This window comes from Bombus fervidus, chromosome 9 (genome assembly GCF_041682495.2).
Source record: "Bombus fervidus isolate BK054 chromosome 9, iyBomFerv1, whole genome shotgun sequence".
In the NCBI taxonomy this organism is placed as follows: domain Eukaryota; kingdom Metazoa; phylum Arthropoda; class Insecta; order Hymenoptera; family Apidae; genus Bombus; species Bombus fervidus.
Genome location: NC_091525.1, coordinates 3,291,855 through 3,307,728, shown reverse-complemented (window position 1 = coordinate 3,307,728; position 15,874 = coordinate 3,291,855). Strand labels below are relative to the sequence as shown.

Genomic DNA, 15,874 nt, shown 5'->3' with positions numbered 1-15,874 from the left:
GCATTTAAAAATATATTTTAATAGTTAATACGTATCGTGTATTGCAGATACATGGCCATCATGAACCCGTTGAGACCTCACATGGGTAAAAGAGCTACCCTCTGCATAGCGATCTTCATTTGGATCGTAGGAGCTATCCTCTCGCTTCCGATGCTACTCTTCTACACAACATACACTCAAAACTTTGCAAACGGCGAAATACGAGTGATCTGCTACGGCGATTTTCCCAACAGAGACGACAATGGTCTCAGTTACGACGAATACTTGTGAGCTTATCTTAATAATCGAAACGCAACCTTTTTCTTTCCTATTTCATGCATGCTAATTCGTGCTGAAACGGTACAAGCGTCTCATTACACTTTCTCCAACCAATCTTTTCAAGAACCGTAGAATTTCACTCCGATGCAGTATGGAATTAAATGTACATGAAAAGGTAAATTTTAAAGGTTAAAACGATTGCAGGAAACGTTATAAACGAAATTTCAAAAAGCTACGTTTTTATCTCTTAAAATTTTGTTCCTTGCGAACAAATATAATGAGCAGATCCTTGCACCGTTCATCGATCACAGATATTATTTGACAACTGGTTTATGACGCGTAAACGATCGAGTCTGCCGATCAGTCAGCTTACCATAAAACGAATTTTGCTTAGTCTGCGAGCAACATCATCGATTACTCGACTGATGAAACGACCAAAAGAATCAACGACTCGTTATTTCAATTTTCCTGTGGAAATATACACAAGTGTGACCAAACTTAATACAACCAACATACATTTGTACAAAGAACAAACAAAATGATATATATATATATATATATATATATATATATATATATATATATATCTTTTGTCTTTTTTATTTCAAAAAAGAATTCAACGTCGTATCATTTTATCTGTTCTCTTTCTCTCTGTATACATACACACACACACACACACACACACACACACACACACACACACACACACACACACACACACGCACGCAGACATACATACACACATACATACACACATACATACACACATACATACATACATACATACATACATACATACATACATACATACATACATACATATATGTGCGTTTATCTTTTTAGATAGTCAATTGAAGTCTTTATATATACAAATATAAATATCTAGACTATTTAGAAAGATAAATGCACGATTCAAATAATTCCTACATAAATCTGGATTTGTGTAACACGAGCGAAACGCATATCGCATTTTCATAAAACGAAATACTAAATTGTCGTCCAAAGAGGAAAATACTGTAATAACATTTGACAACCCATAAATAATGTTGATTGATTTATGGTTGCACAGTTGTACGTACAGAACGTAACAATATTTGACAATATTAAACTATTATTATGCATTAATGTTCCATTCTAGTTACAAATGTAAATAATGCAATTTTATAGTTTAGCTTAGTTTGTGTATGAAACTATTACTCTAGAATGAAATACTCGAATTCACTGTGTAAACGTTCATGCACATAGAATGGAAATTCCTTTGAAAACATTTTTTAACGGAGCGTACAGTTCGATAGTTTCATGAACACACTTTCTAAAGATAAGGAAATAATCTGCAATTTCCTCGATTTAATGGATTCGGACACTCTGCATCGAGTTTCATCAGTGTTACTTTTAATTACCAACTGGAGCTGATAAAAGTGCAGTTCAAAGTTTTATTCAACTACCACACAAAGCTATGACTACTATGCTTTGAACTCGATCACAGAATTCATTGAAAGCGAAATCCTTTAAGCATGTTTAAGCATAACGTCTTTGTTGCGTATCTTTGTCCACATTCTACTCGTTTGAAAATTTCAAGATAAATCAAATTCATGGTTCGTGTACATAAACATTTTTATATTATTAATTATATGGGAGACTTTTTAACGGACAAACGGTTATATAAGGAAACATAAGGGCATAAACAATTTAGAAATTCATTCGTTGTAAATATAAATTGCGTAACATATACCAACATATCAAAGAGATATGAATTCATATTACTCGAAACATATGTTCTAATGTGAATAATCACATGTATTAAAATACAACGTCTCCTGTTTTCAGATATAATGTGATCTTTATGGTACTGACATATGTTTTACCAATTGGATCGATGACGTTCACGTACGCCAAAATTGGTTTGGAGTTATGGGGTTCGCAAAGCATAGGCGAAAATACCGCCGGGCAATTGGAAGGTATAAGGAGTAAGCGCAGGGTATGTAACATTTCCATTAACGAGTACTTTACTATACCGAATGAAATCATCTCTTTTATTATGCTCTGTATTTCATTGAAGAAAAAACAGGGAAACAGAGTGACAATAATCGTTAATTTTAATTATTACTAATTACCGTTACACTTTATTAAACGATAACTAATCTCTTGATCTGGACGATTTTCGAATCTTCGAAAACATTCATCTCCTGTTCTGTATCATTGAATATCGGAAATCTATACTTTGAAAAATGGTTTTAAATGCAGATAGATCGGCGGATACTCGTAATATAAAAGGGATGCAACGAAACTAAAACTTCGATTCTAATAGTTCAAGTTCTCGTGTGGTTATTTTCGACACACGAGAGCTTTTACGTTATCATGAAACAAGATTGGTTTCCATTTGTTCCCCAACGCGGCTTGTTTCGTTATTAATCCCACGTTTCGTTATTAAACCACGTACGATTTCATCTACTTGTTTACAATATGTTTCTGTTGTAGTTGTAGCCGCAGGTTATGACGAACAGGAATAAATGTCTTGCATATGACCACCAAACAATCACCATTTTCTTCTTCGCACGAAGCGGTAGTTCCGTAACGTGTTCTCTATGTTACGTCATCCAATTGTTATTTTGAACGTTTTACGATAAATAGTATGTCTTCAAAATTAATTGCACGCAATAAAAATACAATAAAAATGGATTATTTCTTTCGAGTAATGAAATTATCGATGTTGGTCTAAGCTTTGATACATCGTTTATAGTTTAAGTCCTATAATCCTATAATATAGTTTGTCTTTAACTGTCCTTATACGAGGAATAATGGCAAAGCTACGTACTTTCATCTAAAACGTTATTTCCTTTGTTGTCTGTCGTGAATTAGATTCAATAATGCATTTTCAAAGCTTGTTGTTGTTAGCGTTTTACAGTTTCCTCCTTTTTCATTCTCTTTCTAATGAAAAATCAGCAATCTACGATTCCACGAACCAACGATCGACTGTCCCAATACTTACATAATTCTATTCAAATATTATTTCTAGATACATATATTTATACCAACTTTTGTAGTACTTGATTTTGAAATTTGAACTCGTAAAAAAATAACGACACCAATATGTAATACAAATAGAGAATGATAACGGATATGAACGAATGCCGATATTATTGGCTTAGCGTGTTTCGATCCTTTTATTTCAAGGATTTTTCGAGTCGCCTAGAACGACATCGTAAAACGATCGTAAAATTACTCCGGAAAGGCATCCTGCCAATTAATTTTAAACGTGAGCCGCAAAAATATCTAGACTTAACGTCTGGATTTCAACGACAGACACGCGAGGCGCTATTATGTTATATCCACACGTAGGTGTATCTTTGTTTATAGCAGTTTAAACGTTAAGCCACGCTATTATTTCTAATTAGAAGGTCTGCCAGGTCGCCGCACCTGTTCGCAAACTAAATTCTCTCGTAATACACCGCATCGATGATGCAATTTGCAAATGTCTCGATCGTTTCTTAACAATTTTCACATAATATTTGTTAAGGCGATACAATAATTTCAATCATTTACTTATTTACTTTCCTGTCCTTATACGAGGAATAATGGCAAAGCTACGTACTTTCATCTAAAACGTTATTTCCTTTGTTGTCTGTCGTGAATTAGATTCAATAATGCATTTTCAAAGCTTGTTGTTGTTAGCGTTTTACAGTCTTCTCCTTTTTCATTCTCTTTCTAATGAAAAATCAGCAGTCTACGATTCCACGAACCAACGATCGGCTGTCCCAATACTTACATAATTCTATTCAAATATTATTTCTAGATACATATATTTGTAGCAACTTTTGCAGTACTCGATTTTGAAATTTGAACTCGTAAAAAAAATAACGACACCAATATGTAATACAAATAGGGAATGATAACGGACATGAACGAATGCCGATATTATTGGCTTAACGTATTTCGATCCTTTTGTTTCAAGGATTTTTCGAGTCGCCTAGAACGACATCGTAAAACGATCGTAAAATTACTCCGGAAAGGCATCCTGCCAATTAATTTTAAACGTGAGCCGCAAAAATATCTAGACTTAACGTCTGGATTTCAACGACAGACACGCGAGGTGGTATTATGTTATATCCACACGTAGGTGTATCTTTGTTTATAGCAGTTTAAACGTTAAACCACGCTATAATTTCTAATTAGGAGGTCTACCAGGTCGCCGCACCTGTTCGCAAACTAAATTCTCTCGTAATACATTGCATCGATGATGCAATTTGTAAATGTCTCGATCGTTTCTTAACAATTTTCACATAATATTTGTTAAGGCGATACAGTAATTTCAATCATTTACTTATTTACTTTCCTTTGTAAAGTTTACATATTTTGTTTTAAGCTATGATAATTTCGTAATAATTCCAATGATGCATATATTTGCAGCGTGTGTTACATTGTATTCAGCCAATACTTATAGTACTGTTACACGTGTGTAATAAATAGAGATAAATGTTCTAACAATTGGAAGTTAATGCGATATTTAATAAAATTTAAGTAAGCGAATCTTTTAAAACAGAACGTAAATCAAATTGCTCGTTATACATATATACATATATGTGTATGAGATTGGAACTACGTATGATAGCTTTACTTTGAAAACTATTAATATTATTCGTTATGTAAAACAAACGCGAATGGATGAACGGAAGGATTTTAGAAATTATCTGATATATTACGTGTAGCTCGTGTTTCTTTCGCTGATTAAAATCATTAAAGTAGAAAATGCCGTGTAATTAACTCGAAAGAATTACTCGAAGAGATTATGATACATCGATGATGATTACTGAACAGGAAAAGCTAACGCCGAAAAATTTAGATTAAAATTTCAGTCGATACATAAATTTACGCTGAAATATATAATTAAAGGACAAATTTAAGCGATCTCAAATATATTAGAAGAAACCTAAGAAATTCTTCTATTAACGACGAACAATTCTTTGAGACATTTTGTGTTTCCTAAGAGTTGGAGACTCGACTAAGATTATCCATACACCCTGATAATGATAATGCATCGTAGACAGTGAACGTTAGTGTTAGTTCGTGACGTTAAAGTTTTACGACCGAATAGGTATACATACAGTGTACAGGCTTCGAGAAATAACGAAACCGAACTTGAAACTTTTATTACACCCGTGTTATGTTGTTCCATCGATTTTACAATTGGGCTGCAAATATAGTGGAACTGCACTTTCTTACGATAGTACGTACATTCCTTACTAAGAGGAGTTCCTTTTTTGATAAAATCCGAATAAGGTGTTCTCAGGCGAAAATTTTTCCAGGAAGTAGCACCTGCTCGCCTTCCTTACTTATTCCAGAACTTCCTTACTTGTCATGTATTCTTGAAGACGAAAGTTAATTTTTGAAGGAATTAATTCTTAAGGAAATTTCTCTGACCATCGTTTTCCCTCGACAATCGATATCGTTACAAATTGATAGATCGCAAATTTAGACACATCAAGATATAACCAAGGATCTATAAACTCCAATGGTTTCCTTTGAATTTTATACAATCAAACTACGTGTAGGACGTATTTTACCGACATTATAATTTCCATATTGTTATGTGCACATACTATGTATCGAACCATTAGGCTAAACTGCTTAATACATTGCTTAATTTCTCATTAATTATATAATCGAGCACGAACTTTGTACGAATTCATTATTTGTTTAATACGTGTGAATTTCGAATGAAATCTATTATTCTTGAAGATATTTTATTCGATCTTTATTAAACGCTACACGTTCGTTTGCATTTGATATTTCATGCAAGTTATCAGTCTTCTTTTCTATCGAATGTAAATAGATTTATTCGTCGTAATTAACAAGACGATAAAACAAATTTTCCCAGACAGGAAGCTAACTCGTTTGAGTGGTGCAAAGAAGAGAAAGAAGCAAACGCGTCAGTCAAGCGATCATTTAATTAATAACAAACGCGACGAGCGGAAAAAAATACAGAAAGAGATTACGTGCATGGGTATGAGGAAATCTCCTTGTACGATCATCTCCTATGCCCAAGTGATCCTATTGGATTTCGATTAAGCGGCAAAGAGCTCTCGTTTTTCTCTATATGCGGAATCACTGATGGTCCATCTTGCCACGTACGTAGAAACACAACGTTCTAACGGCCATGATGACCTGCCCCATAAAAGGATCAAAGAATATCGTTAAAGAAAGTTCAGATTGAAATCAGTCGACAGACGAATACAAGAATTTCTCGGTCTACGGTCTATCTAATAAATAGACCGTAGATCAAGTACGTTTCATGAACAAAGATGAACTGAACGTTGCAATGTTTACAACTGCCATTATACATGTATAATACTTGTTTGTCCTCTACTTTTGTATTTTTTATTTTTATGGGAAATTTCTCGAAACCAATACAAACAGATGTATGTAGATACAGTGCGAGCACTGACCTAGCGATGCAGGTAACACACGATTTGACAATTTGTGACAAAAATTCTCAAGAGGAAAGGCTAAGAAATTGAAGGCGTCAAGATGAAATCGAGCGAAGGGGAGCCAAGGGACAGCAACGATCTCGTCAAATGCGAATGTGCCCCTCAAGTCTAGTTACACGAATAAATGTGATAGATGGCCATCGAGATTTTCTCGACGACGCAACGCGACGATGCGACCAAGTTTTCGTGATCGTCGAAATACGAGTGTCTGAAAAGCGATACGTTTATTCCCAATTGTATTATCATGTAAACATAACGGCACAGTGATACAGTTTCAAAAACGATTGATCTCGTAAACTGGGCCCGGACAATGACACGGAAATTTGGTGCGATCAACTCGAAGATAGATTTGTACGGTATCAAGCCTACTTTAGACTTTAGAAATATTTGGTTTGCGTTTGTTTCCAACTTCTTGCTCGTCGTACGTTGACGGTATAGGTTAAGCAGCTTAAACGAAAAGTTATTTATCCGTGTTTAACGTTACGGCGGAAAAGACCTGGAACGAATCTTTCTTTCGCTTATGGAAAGACAAAAATTGCAGATTATACGGGATCGAAGAGCCCAGAGTAAAAACAAGCATAGTCGCAGAAAACGTAGATCTTTTAGTATTTCAGGAGCAAGTATACTCTATACCATTCTATGAAAATGGATCCGAATTAAGCTTGTTCGTAATAACGATAAGTACAACTTTATTATATATATAACTTCACTAACAAACAATTTTAGAATAGTAGAGAATAGATGTACCTACGTAGATATATGAACATTGATGTACATATATGTATGCACAGAATATGTAACAAAGTGTATTTCCGCATAGTGGCGAGTGAACCGTAAAAGCGAGAATTTAAGGGAATTGACTTGCATGATAGGGTGATATGGTTTCGAAAAAAGGGATATTCTATTACATTCCTTTATAGTTCTATTTTGTTCCAATCTTGCATCTTCATTTTAGTAATATACACGTTTTATCGTGAAATATAAAACGTTTATTTCGCTTATTGTTTTGCAAGTAAAATAAGAAATTTAATTTCAAAAAATTCCATTCTTGAAAACAGCTTAAGAGGTTAATCTGCATATTCGATGCTTTAAACTCTAAAATATATAATTTTTTTCGATAGAGTAAGCTTTGTACCGAAGAATCAACAATGGCTAAAAGTAACTTCGTAGTTTATTATTTTAATGATTGAATCTTACGGCAACCTAAAATATATCTTGGACATGTATAAGTGAAAAAACAGTTAATCATAAAAGAGATGTTTCTAGACAAACTATGACGATAGACTTAATAAAACAAGGAGCAAAATCGTTTGAATATTTAGTAGTTCCCCTTTAATCTGAAATGCCCTGAGAATGCAATAAATATTTCGCAAACAATTTAGCAACGATTGAAAGATTATTTTGCAATTTCGACAAGTAGAACTCAAGATAGTGAAAATTTTAACGTTTAAACGAACAATGGTAAATTCTATTCCAGACATTTAGATCTCATAATACAATCCTCAAAATGAACTGTACATATACTACAAAGTTTAACGACTCTTGTGGTTGGTAAATACAAAATGAAAAATGAAAAGTATGAATTCTTTTTAATCATATGTATATGTATATGTATATGTATGTTTATACGTATATGTACGAGTTTAGTTTATTTCACTGAAAGTGAAACGAGTAAGAAATGCAGGACATCAAATAGCCAGGCAAAGATGTATTACGTTAAAAATATAATTTACGTGCTGTGTCTTCTTAATACAAGATATCGTACGTCGAGCGATCAGCAACGTTGATTAACAACGTTTCATGCTGCGCACCTATGGTTCCTGACGTAATACAAGTTTCATTAAGCGTAAAGAAGAGTATTCTCCGGCATAATATAAAACAAAGCGAAGGAAACAGGAGAGAAGTATATGAAGATATTGGTAGAATTACAAGCTTTTTATAGTTTGTAAACTTACATACTTCGATATTATCCTTTGTCCCAGTTTTAATATCGCGCAAACAGCTTTGAATTTGCACGATACGAAATATATGAAACGTGTAATTGAATAGTTGTGTTCCTATATTTTCTTGTATTTTCTTGTATTTTCTTGTATTTTCCTGTATATGAGAAATTCGTAATAGGCCCCCGAATATCTTCTGAACGTTCTGTCCTTTTCATTCGACTCTACAAATTATCAGGTAACGAAAGTATCCAGTGTGCACGCGAAATAATTAAACAAAACATCAAAATAGTATTATAGATATCGAACTTTTTTTTCTACCATTCATCGATCTCCGTAGCCTACTATGATAAAGCTCCTAAGCTTTCTTTGACTAAACAAAGAATCGTATATGTATACCAATAGAAAGTAACAACTAATAACAACAACGATGGCTACTAAATACCAGTACATTTGTTTTTCAGGTTGTGAAAATGATGATTGTTGTCGTAGTAATATTTGCAGTATGCTGGCTACCGTTTCACGTGTACTTCATCATAACGTCATACTTCCCGGAGATTACAAACGAGCCATACATCCAAGAAGTTTTTTTAGGTATTTACTGGCTCGCCATGTCTAACAGCATGTATAATCCCATAATCTACTGTTGGATGAACTCCAGGTAAAATATTACTTTAAAACAGGACGTAAGTACCTTCCATTAACCTTTACGAAATGCCCTTAGGAAATTAAAAAGAAATGTATTAATCGATCCAGTTTCCAGTTTCCATTTTAGTTTCATGATTAAACATTTGAAAATTTGTCAAGTATAAGTATTTGCCTAATTATACTATCGAAAGGTTTATTTAACCCTTTGATAAACTTCTAATGGCATATCAGTAAAAAAAACTTTTTTCGTTACGTATCTATTTGTTTCATGGTTGTGAAAATGCTAAATATAATAAAAAGGGTAACAGAGAAATTTAGAGAAATTTATAAAATAGAATTACTAATCGCTAACCAACTATTCCGAGCAAACTTATTTTTATTATTTGCTAATATGATAAAATCGCGTCAGTTATAGCTTACAGCTAATAGAGATTTATGCGACGTCGTTTTCGACACCTACCTTACTTGATACTTTTGTGAACAGAACAACAAAGAAAATACATCGTGCGGTATAACATTCGATTATGTATCGATATAGCGTAGTCGAGTTTGAATTAGTCGGACTTCTTTATTTAATTAATCGTTTCGAAATTGACACGTAATAGATCGCATTTCGCACGTTTCGATCGCAGTTACGGTTTCTGTAATCTGAAACCACATTTAACAGTGTAATGTTGTATATTCAACATCAGGATTTGAATTTAATTGGTAAAAGTTCCCAACTAGTAGTAATAATCGTACTTTAATAGAACGGTATCGATTACGACGTCGCCACTGCACAAATCCATCATAATCTGACTAAACGTTAAAATAGTGAATAAGGCTGCTCTTATTGTACCCTTACTTTCATTCATATTTCAACTTTTTACTTGCTTCGCTTGTTTCGTCAATTTTCTCTTCGTACGGGAGAATGGATGTATCGTTATTACTACGATAGTATTAATGATAATATTAATGATAGATTTATCATAACACGAGAAATTATCGGTAGATGTCGTAATTTAACGCACGAATGTATTTTCAAATCGAAGAATCATCGACAGGTACGAGGTTTTAAAAAAGAAAGTCTTTGTCTAACCTGGACGATGATATGTAGATAGGGATTTCAATTGCGGTACGTTCTCTCGTAAATACAACATAGGTACATATGTACATATCAGAGAACCGCATGAATCGACGAAGACAAATCCAGACAACATTGTTCGGCCCACAAACTGAATGAAACGGGTGCCAGATGATTGATTTGAAAATAGCCATTTACCAGAATCCCTTTACACGTCATGCACAGGAATTGTTCCGGTGAAATTTTACCGCTAGTATCAGTACTAGTACCAATATCAGTACCAATACCAGTACTAGTACCAGTACTAGTATCACTATTATCGTTTCGTATCAAACAACTAAAATACTGCTGTCCGTAACAAACAATCTCCTCACAATAGGCCAATAGCTCTCGTCGTTAACACTCGTGCGTATCGAACGTATTGTACGTATACGTAGAATGTATATAAGTAGATTGGAAAAAGAAAAAAGAGTGAAACGTAACCCGTGATCTTTCACTTTCCAATAAAATATTAGCTGTGTTTCCGTCCAAAATGTATATCGGGTGATATTCTGTTTGAAATACGATTTGAAATGAAATCATTTCTCCGTCCAGGTCTGTCAAATCCAATTTCCCATAAACCTTTTAATTAGAAAAGAATAAATTCGAAGGGAAATTGCGGAGTTAGTTAGAGTTGGCGTCTGCTGGTATTTATTTAACGATTTGACCAATAACAATCGTTCTGTCTTGCAGATTTCGGCGAGGATTTGCTCACTTTTTCTCCTGGTGTCCGATGGTACAGGTTCCCGCGGAGCCCTCGTTATCACGATCCGAAGCGTTAACGTCTCGATACAGTTGCACCGGAAGTCCGCAAACCAACACCAGGATATCACGGAACGGTACGTCTTCCTGCACACCCTCGGAACGTCCTTGCACCACATCGTCCACAACATCCACGAGCGAGTCACGCTTCGAACACGACGACGCCCACACGGATGCACGAAATTCTTACATAGATTTGCACGACTTCACCGTTACCAGCGTCCTCCTTGGCGAAATCAATGCCGACGTGAATCGCGAGACGTAGTAATGAAATCGACTTTGAAACCTCCATCCTTCAATATCCGGTTCGATTCTTTTCAATTATTTACCGCGCGAAACAATTTTCTAATTGAAAACATTGATGAAAATAATCATTACACTTCAGGGTCTAAAATATTAATGTTAAACACATACGATTAGATTCACGTTTACGTATAAATTTTTTAGAAGAAAAATTATTATCAATTAACCCTCGCGGCTATGAGACAACCGTTTCAAATTCAAACATCGAATCAAACCAAAGAATGCATTTTTTAATAATTTCTAGTTATATCGTGATAGTGCGAAGAGGAAAGACACGATTTCTATTAGCTTCATAGTGTCCGTATTGTATATAATTTGTATCGTACAGTAAAGTGTTTTATTGCATAGTTTTCATCATTTTCTCATGGTTTTCTTATTTTTACACATGTATGTCTGTAGTTTTCATTACGCAACCTATAACTCCTAAAGTTTTATGATGTTTGGAAATTTGATCCTATTTTTATAGTTTCATAGTTTTTAGAAACTTGTAATAAAGGTGCAACAGTAACTATATAAAGATAAATAAATATATTTTTCGAATAAAATTTGTAATTATAATTTTTTCTCTTCCTGTCTGTACGCGACGATTTTCAAATTACCATAGAAATTGAAATTTTATACATGGTTAGAACATAACCGATTCATTATTGTCCGCGGTCTGCCGTTTGAGGGTTAATAAAATAATATACATATATTTCTAATACGCATATAGTATGTCAAACAATTTTCTATTTTTCTTTTATCAACAACTACTTTATCAACAATGCTCGTCCTCACAATCGCGACACACAGTTGAATTACCAACAATCGCCCAACTATAATGAATATTAACAATGCGTTTATAGCTTTTTCATACTATGCGGTTGATGTAAAAACTATTCATCGTCATATGTAATCTCAGATATATGTATACATTTATACATTTTAGGCCCTGATATTTCGTCATCGAACGATTCATAAAAAAAGATTTACACAAATGGAATACGGGAGCTTGAAGTTTTTTATACAGGTGCATACTATGTACTTTTGTTTAACTCATAAAAAAGTGAAAAATATATTGCAGGTGTATTAAAGTGATGTAATAATAATATATATCAGGTTTTATTTAAACACACTGAGATATAATTGATATTATACGTCATAATATAATGCCGCAACAGAAAATTGTGTACCGACACAATATTATGTTCTTCTTATCAACAATTTTATGATCCATATTCGTCGTTTAGAACTTTCACCTTAAGATTTATCATTGTTACTTGACTTCGAAATAACAAAAAAGACAAAACTACAGATAAAAATAAAGTATCGCGTTACCAAAAGAAGGCGGAGCAATTTACAAATAACACCCTCTGCTAACTCTAACTCCAATCTCCCGTATGTAACTTAAAAATTAATTTTTACACACGTGCTTGTACATTAATCCATTAAGGACCAAGCAGTGAAATAATCCGGAAAAGTTGTGCAAATGCAATGTTATTTAAGAGCATAGATAAAATAACTTTTACAATACCGTTTTGTTAAGGTATAAAAAAGAGTATTACCGTTAGATCAAAAAAAAAAAATAATAATAATAATAATCCATCATAGCGCTAAAAATACTTCAATTTCTTAAGACTTGATAAAATTACACGTGGAATCTAGGTGAAAGAGGAAACTAGTAACAAACGATATTAGGCAAATCCTTGGAATGTCCTCTTCTAACCAAAAAAATTAAAAATTACAATCGAGTAGTGTGTAAATCGAATGCAATAACAAAATTCTATATTATTAACGCCATGTTGCCTCTTAATGGGTTAATACTGAGTCATTAAATAAGATGAAATGAAATGGATTGAAATGAAATGGGACGAAATGAAATGAAGTGAAATGGGACGAAATGAAATGAAGTGAAATGAAACTAAATTAAATTAAACGAAATGAAATAATTAAATAAAATGAAATGAAATGAAATGAAATGAAATGAAATGAGATTACGATGCAGTAGAAATCGATTCAAAAATAAGAATCGATAAATGGATGCAAACAAGGCCTGTTTCTAATTTTAATAGGCACGTCAAGAATACCTTTGTACCTACAATCTTCGAGAGGAGGAAACGATCGGTTCTTGGCGCAACATCGGGGAAGAAAGTGGAAAACTTCGCAAACTGCAGGCCATGTATCTTGACAGGAGGAGGAAAGTCCTGAGCAACGAGTACATACCTGGATATAAGAGTACATATCCTAAGCAGTCAATCTCTTCAAGATTCATCTGACGCAAGTAAAATAAGAGAAGTTGCAAGAAGCAACACGACGTATCGGTTCCCCTTTATTACGCAGGGCCATTATTATTCACCAGAACGATAGCTCAAACATTATTGACTCTATTTGATAGAAATGTTAACTATCAGCTAAATATTAGATCATATTTCCGTCTTGGTGTGGAGTACAACTAAGTTGAGATTTGATGCAAAGAACAGAGTTTCTTCCTGTCAATAGATATTATTTTATACGAATACATAAGCTCAGACTTAAATTACTGTCGAATGTAAAGTTGTCATTTATGATTTCTTTCGATTGCTACACCACACGAAAAAATTAGATGGTTAGTTTTATATTATTTCCGTTAGATTCTATATACTTTAAATTCTTCGTTGTTTAATATGTGTATAAAAAATAGCGGACCAATGATCTACTTAGTACTATTTGCATATGTTAATGAAACGTTCCTTTTTTCTAACGGAAAAAGATCGAATAGTTACGAGAAATTTCTAACAAGAGTATATAGATTATAATACGTATATAGCAGCTTCGTGTACGATACTTGTTTGCAAAATATATAAAGTGCTTGCTTAATTAAATAATCTTCGTGCTCCTACATGGTGTATCGATATCATTGCTGATAAATCAAATAGATGATAAAAAGATATCTATATTAATACCCATTGCACAAAGATATCCTATTTCAAATTTTAATTTCCTAAAAAATGAAATCTATATTCTTTATGGAACTTTACTACTTACATGTACAGACTTGTATCTTAATAATTTACCTCATAATATCATATCATTGCTCTGAAAAGCAACAAAAATATTGTAATCGATACAAAAAATGAGTAGGACTACCATAAATTCACAAAGAACATTGTGACAAACAAACATTTTCGTTATAAAAACGCACAAATGTACTTACAAATAAAATAACCATTACTAAAATTTACATATTTTTATTGAAAATATATTTACTTCGTTCTTTCTGTAATCTCATGACTTAAAAACTGTCTTAGTTATTTATCGTTTAGCATGTTTATTTTTCATTAAATCGATATAATATAAACCGTTAATAGTACGCGAAAGGCGTCATAGGAATTAATCGCTTATGTTATCGCCGTTTGTAAAAATAATCTTAGCTCACTAATATGTGTTAAAGAGCATTGACAAAATTTCGCTAGCAACGTTATTCTTACCGAGAAAAAATTCTATTCAACAAAGGAAAAAACCAACATACTTCTCTGCATATTTAAAACCGCGAACTGCAAATACAAATACTGATTAAATTTATTATTTAATTGATATTATTTAGATTTTCAGCTGTGATGCAATTCGGTGAAAGGACACACTGGGGAAAACAAACGCTTTTTAATAAACTAATCAAGTGTAAATGTATAAGTGATTATATCGAATATAACGGAAAGCTTGTCGGTAAAGTAAGAAGTGAATATATTGTTCGATATGTATAAAAATATGTGAATATTAGCGTAAGAGACTACTGCTTCTGTCTATAGGGAAGGGCTCGCTATATTTGATTGTATTTTCAACATAAGCAAACACTATGGAAACTAAGAGAAAGAGGAAAATATATGATATCAACATAAATATTTATTGTAACTTGTATCTACTTTGGTCAACCTGTCGAATAGCTATCTCCTCACCGATTTCGATACCCTTGAAATATTTTGTGAATGTCATCATCTCGAACAACTTTTTTCCTATACATACGTATATTTAAAGGAAAGGCTTAGTTTCTAAATTGTACATAAAACTGATAAAACATGTATATTTATATGTATACATGTATATATGTATGTCACCTAAGTCGCCCTCGTATAGATTTGTTACCTTCTCATGAATTTTAATAAAATTTTGTTTTAATATCTTTATAATGACGTATAAACAATGGAAAAAGTAATAAAAATTCCAGTCACTGAATTCCAGATGAAAAGAAGTAGGTGAGGTTAGGCTAAAACGGTGGTTCAACGGTTCTCAAGTTATAAGGTAACAAAGAGTCAAACGTTGCGTTTTATATAATATAGAGATATAATATCGAGCTAGATATTAGATTATAGGGCGAGACGCCTATAAAATCTAATTAATACTAAGTTATTGAAATATTTGAC

The 15,874-nt window shown here is 33.1% G+C and overlaps 1 protein-coding gene across 3 annotated transcripts in view; it reads left to right on the top strand.

The window, feature by feature from the left end:
* Positions 1-14,438, top strand: part of LOC139991053 (tachykinin-like peptides receptor 99D) — a 65,766-nt gene extending 51,328 nt beyond the window's left edge. Inside the window, exons 3-7 of one of the 3 annotated variants that reach the window (XM_072010838.1) lie at positions 48-266; positions 2,086-2,236; positions 9,148-9,344; positions 11,127-11,272; positions 13,550-14,438. In XM_072010838.1, coding sequence (XP_071866939.1) covers positions 48-266; positions 2,086-2,236; positions 9,148-9,344; positions 11,127-11,272; positions 13,550-13,665 — 829 coding nt within the window. In that variant the 3' untranslated portion in view covers positions 13,666-14,438. Of the gene's footprint in view, positions 1-47; positions 267-2,085; positions 2,237-9,147; positions 9,345-11,126; positions 12,520-13,549 lie in introns of those variants that run through there. The other 2 variants (XM_072010836.1, XM_072010839.1) reach the window with 2 other exon arrangements.
* Positions 14,439-15,874: the final 1,436 nt, after the last annotated feature.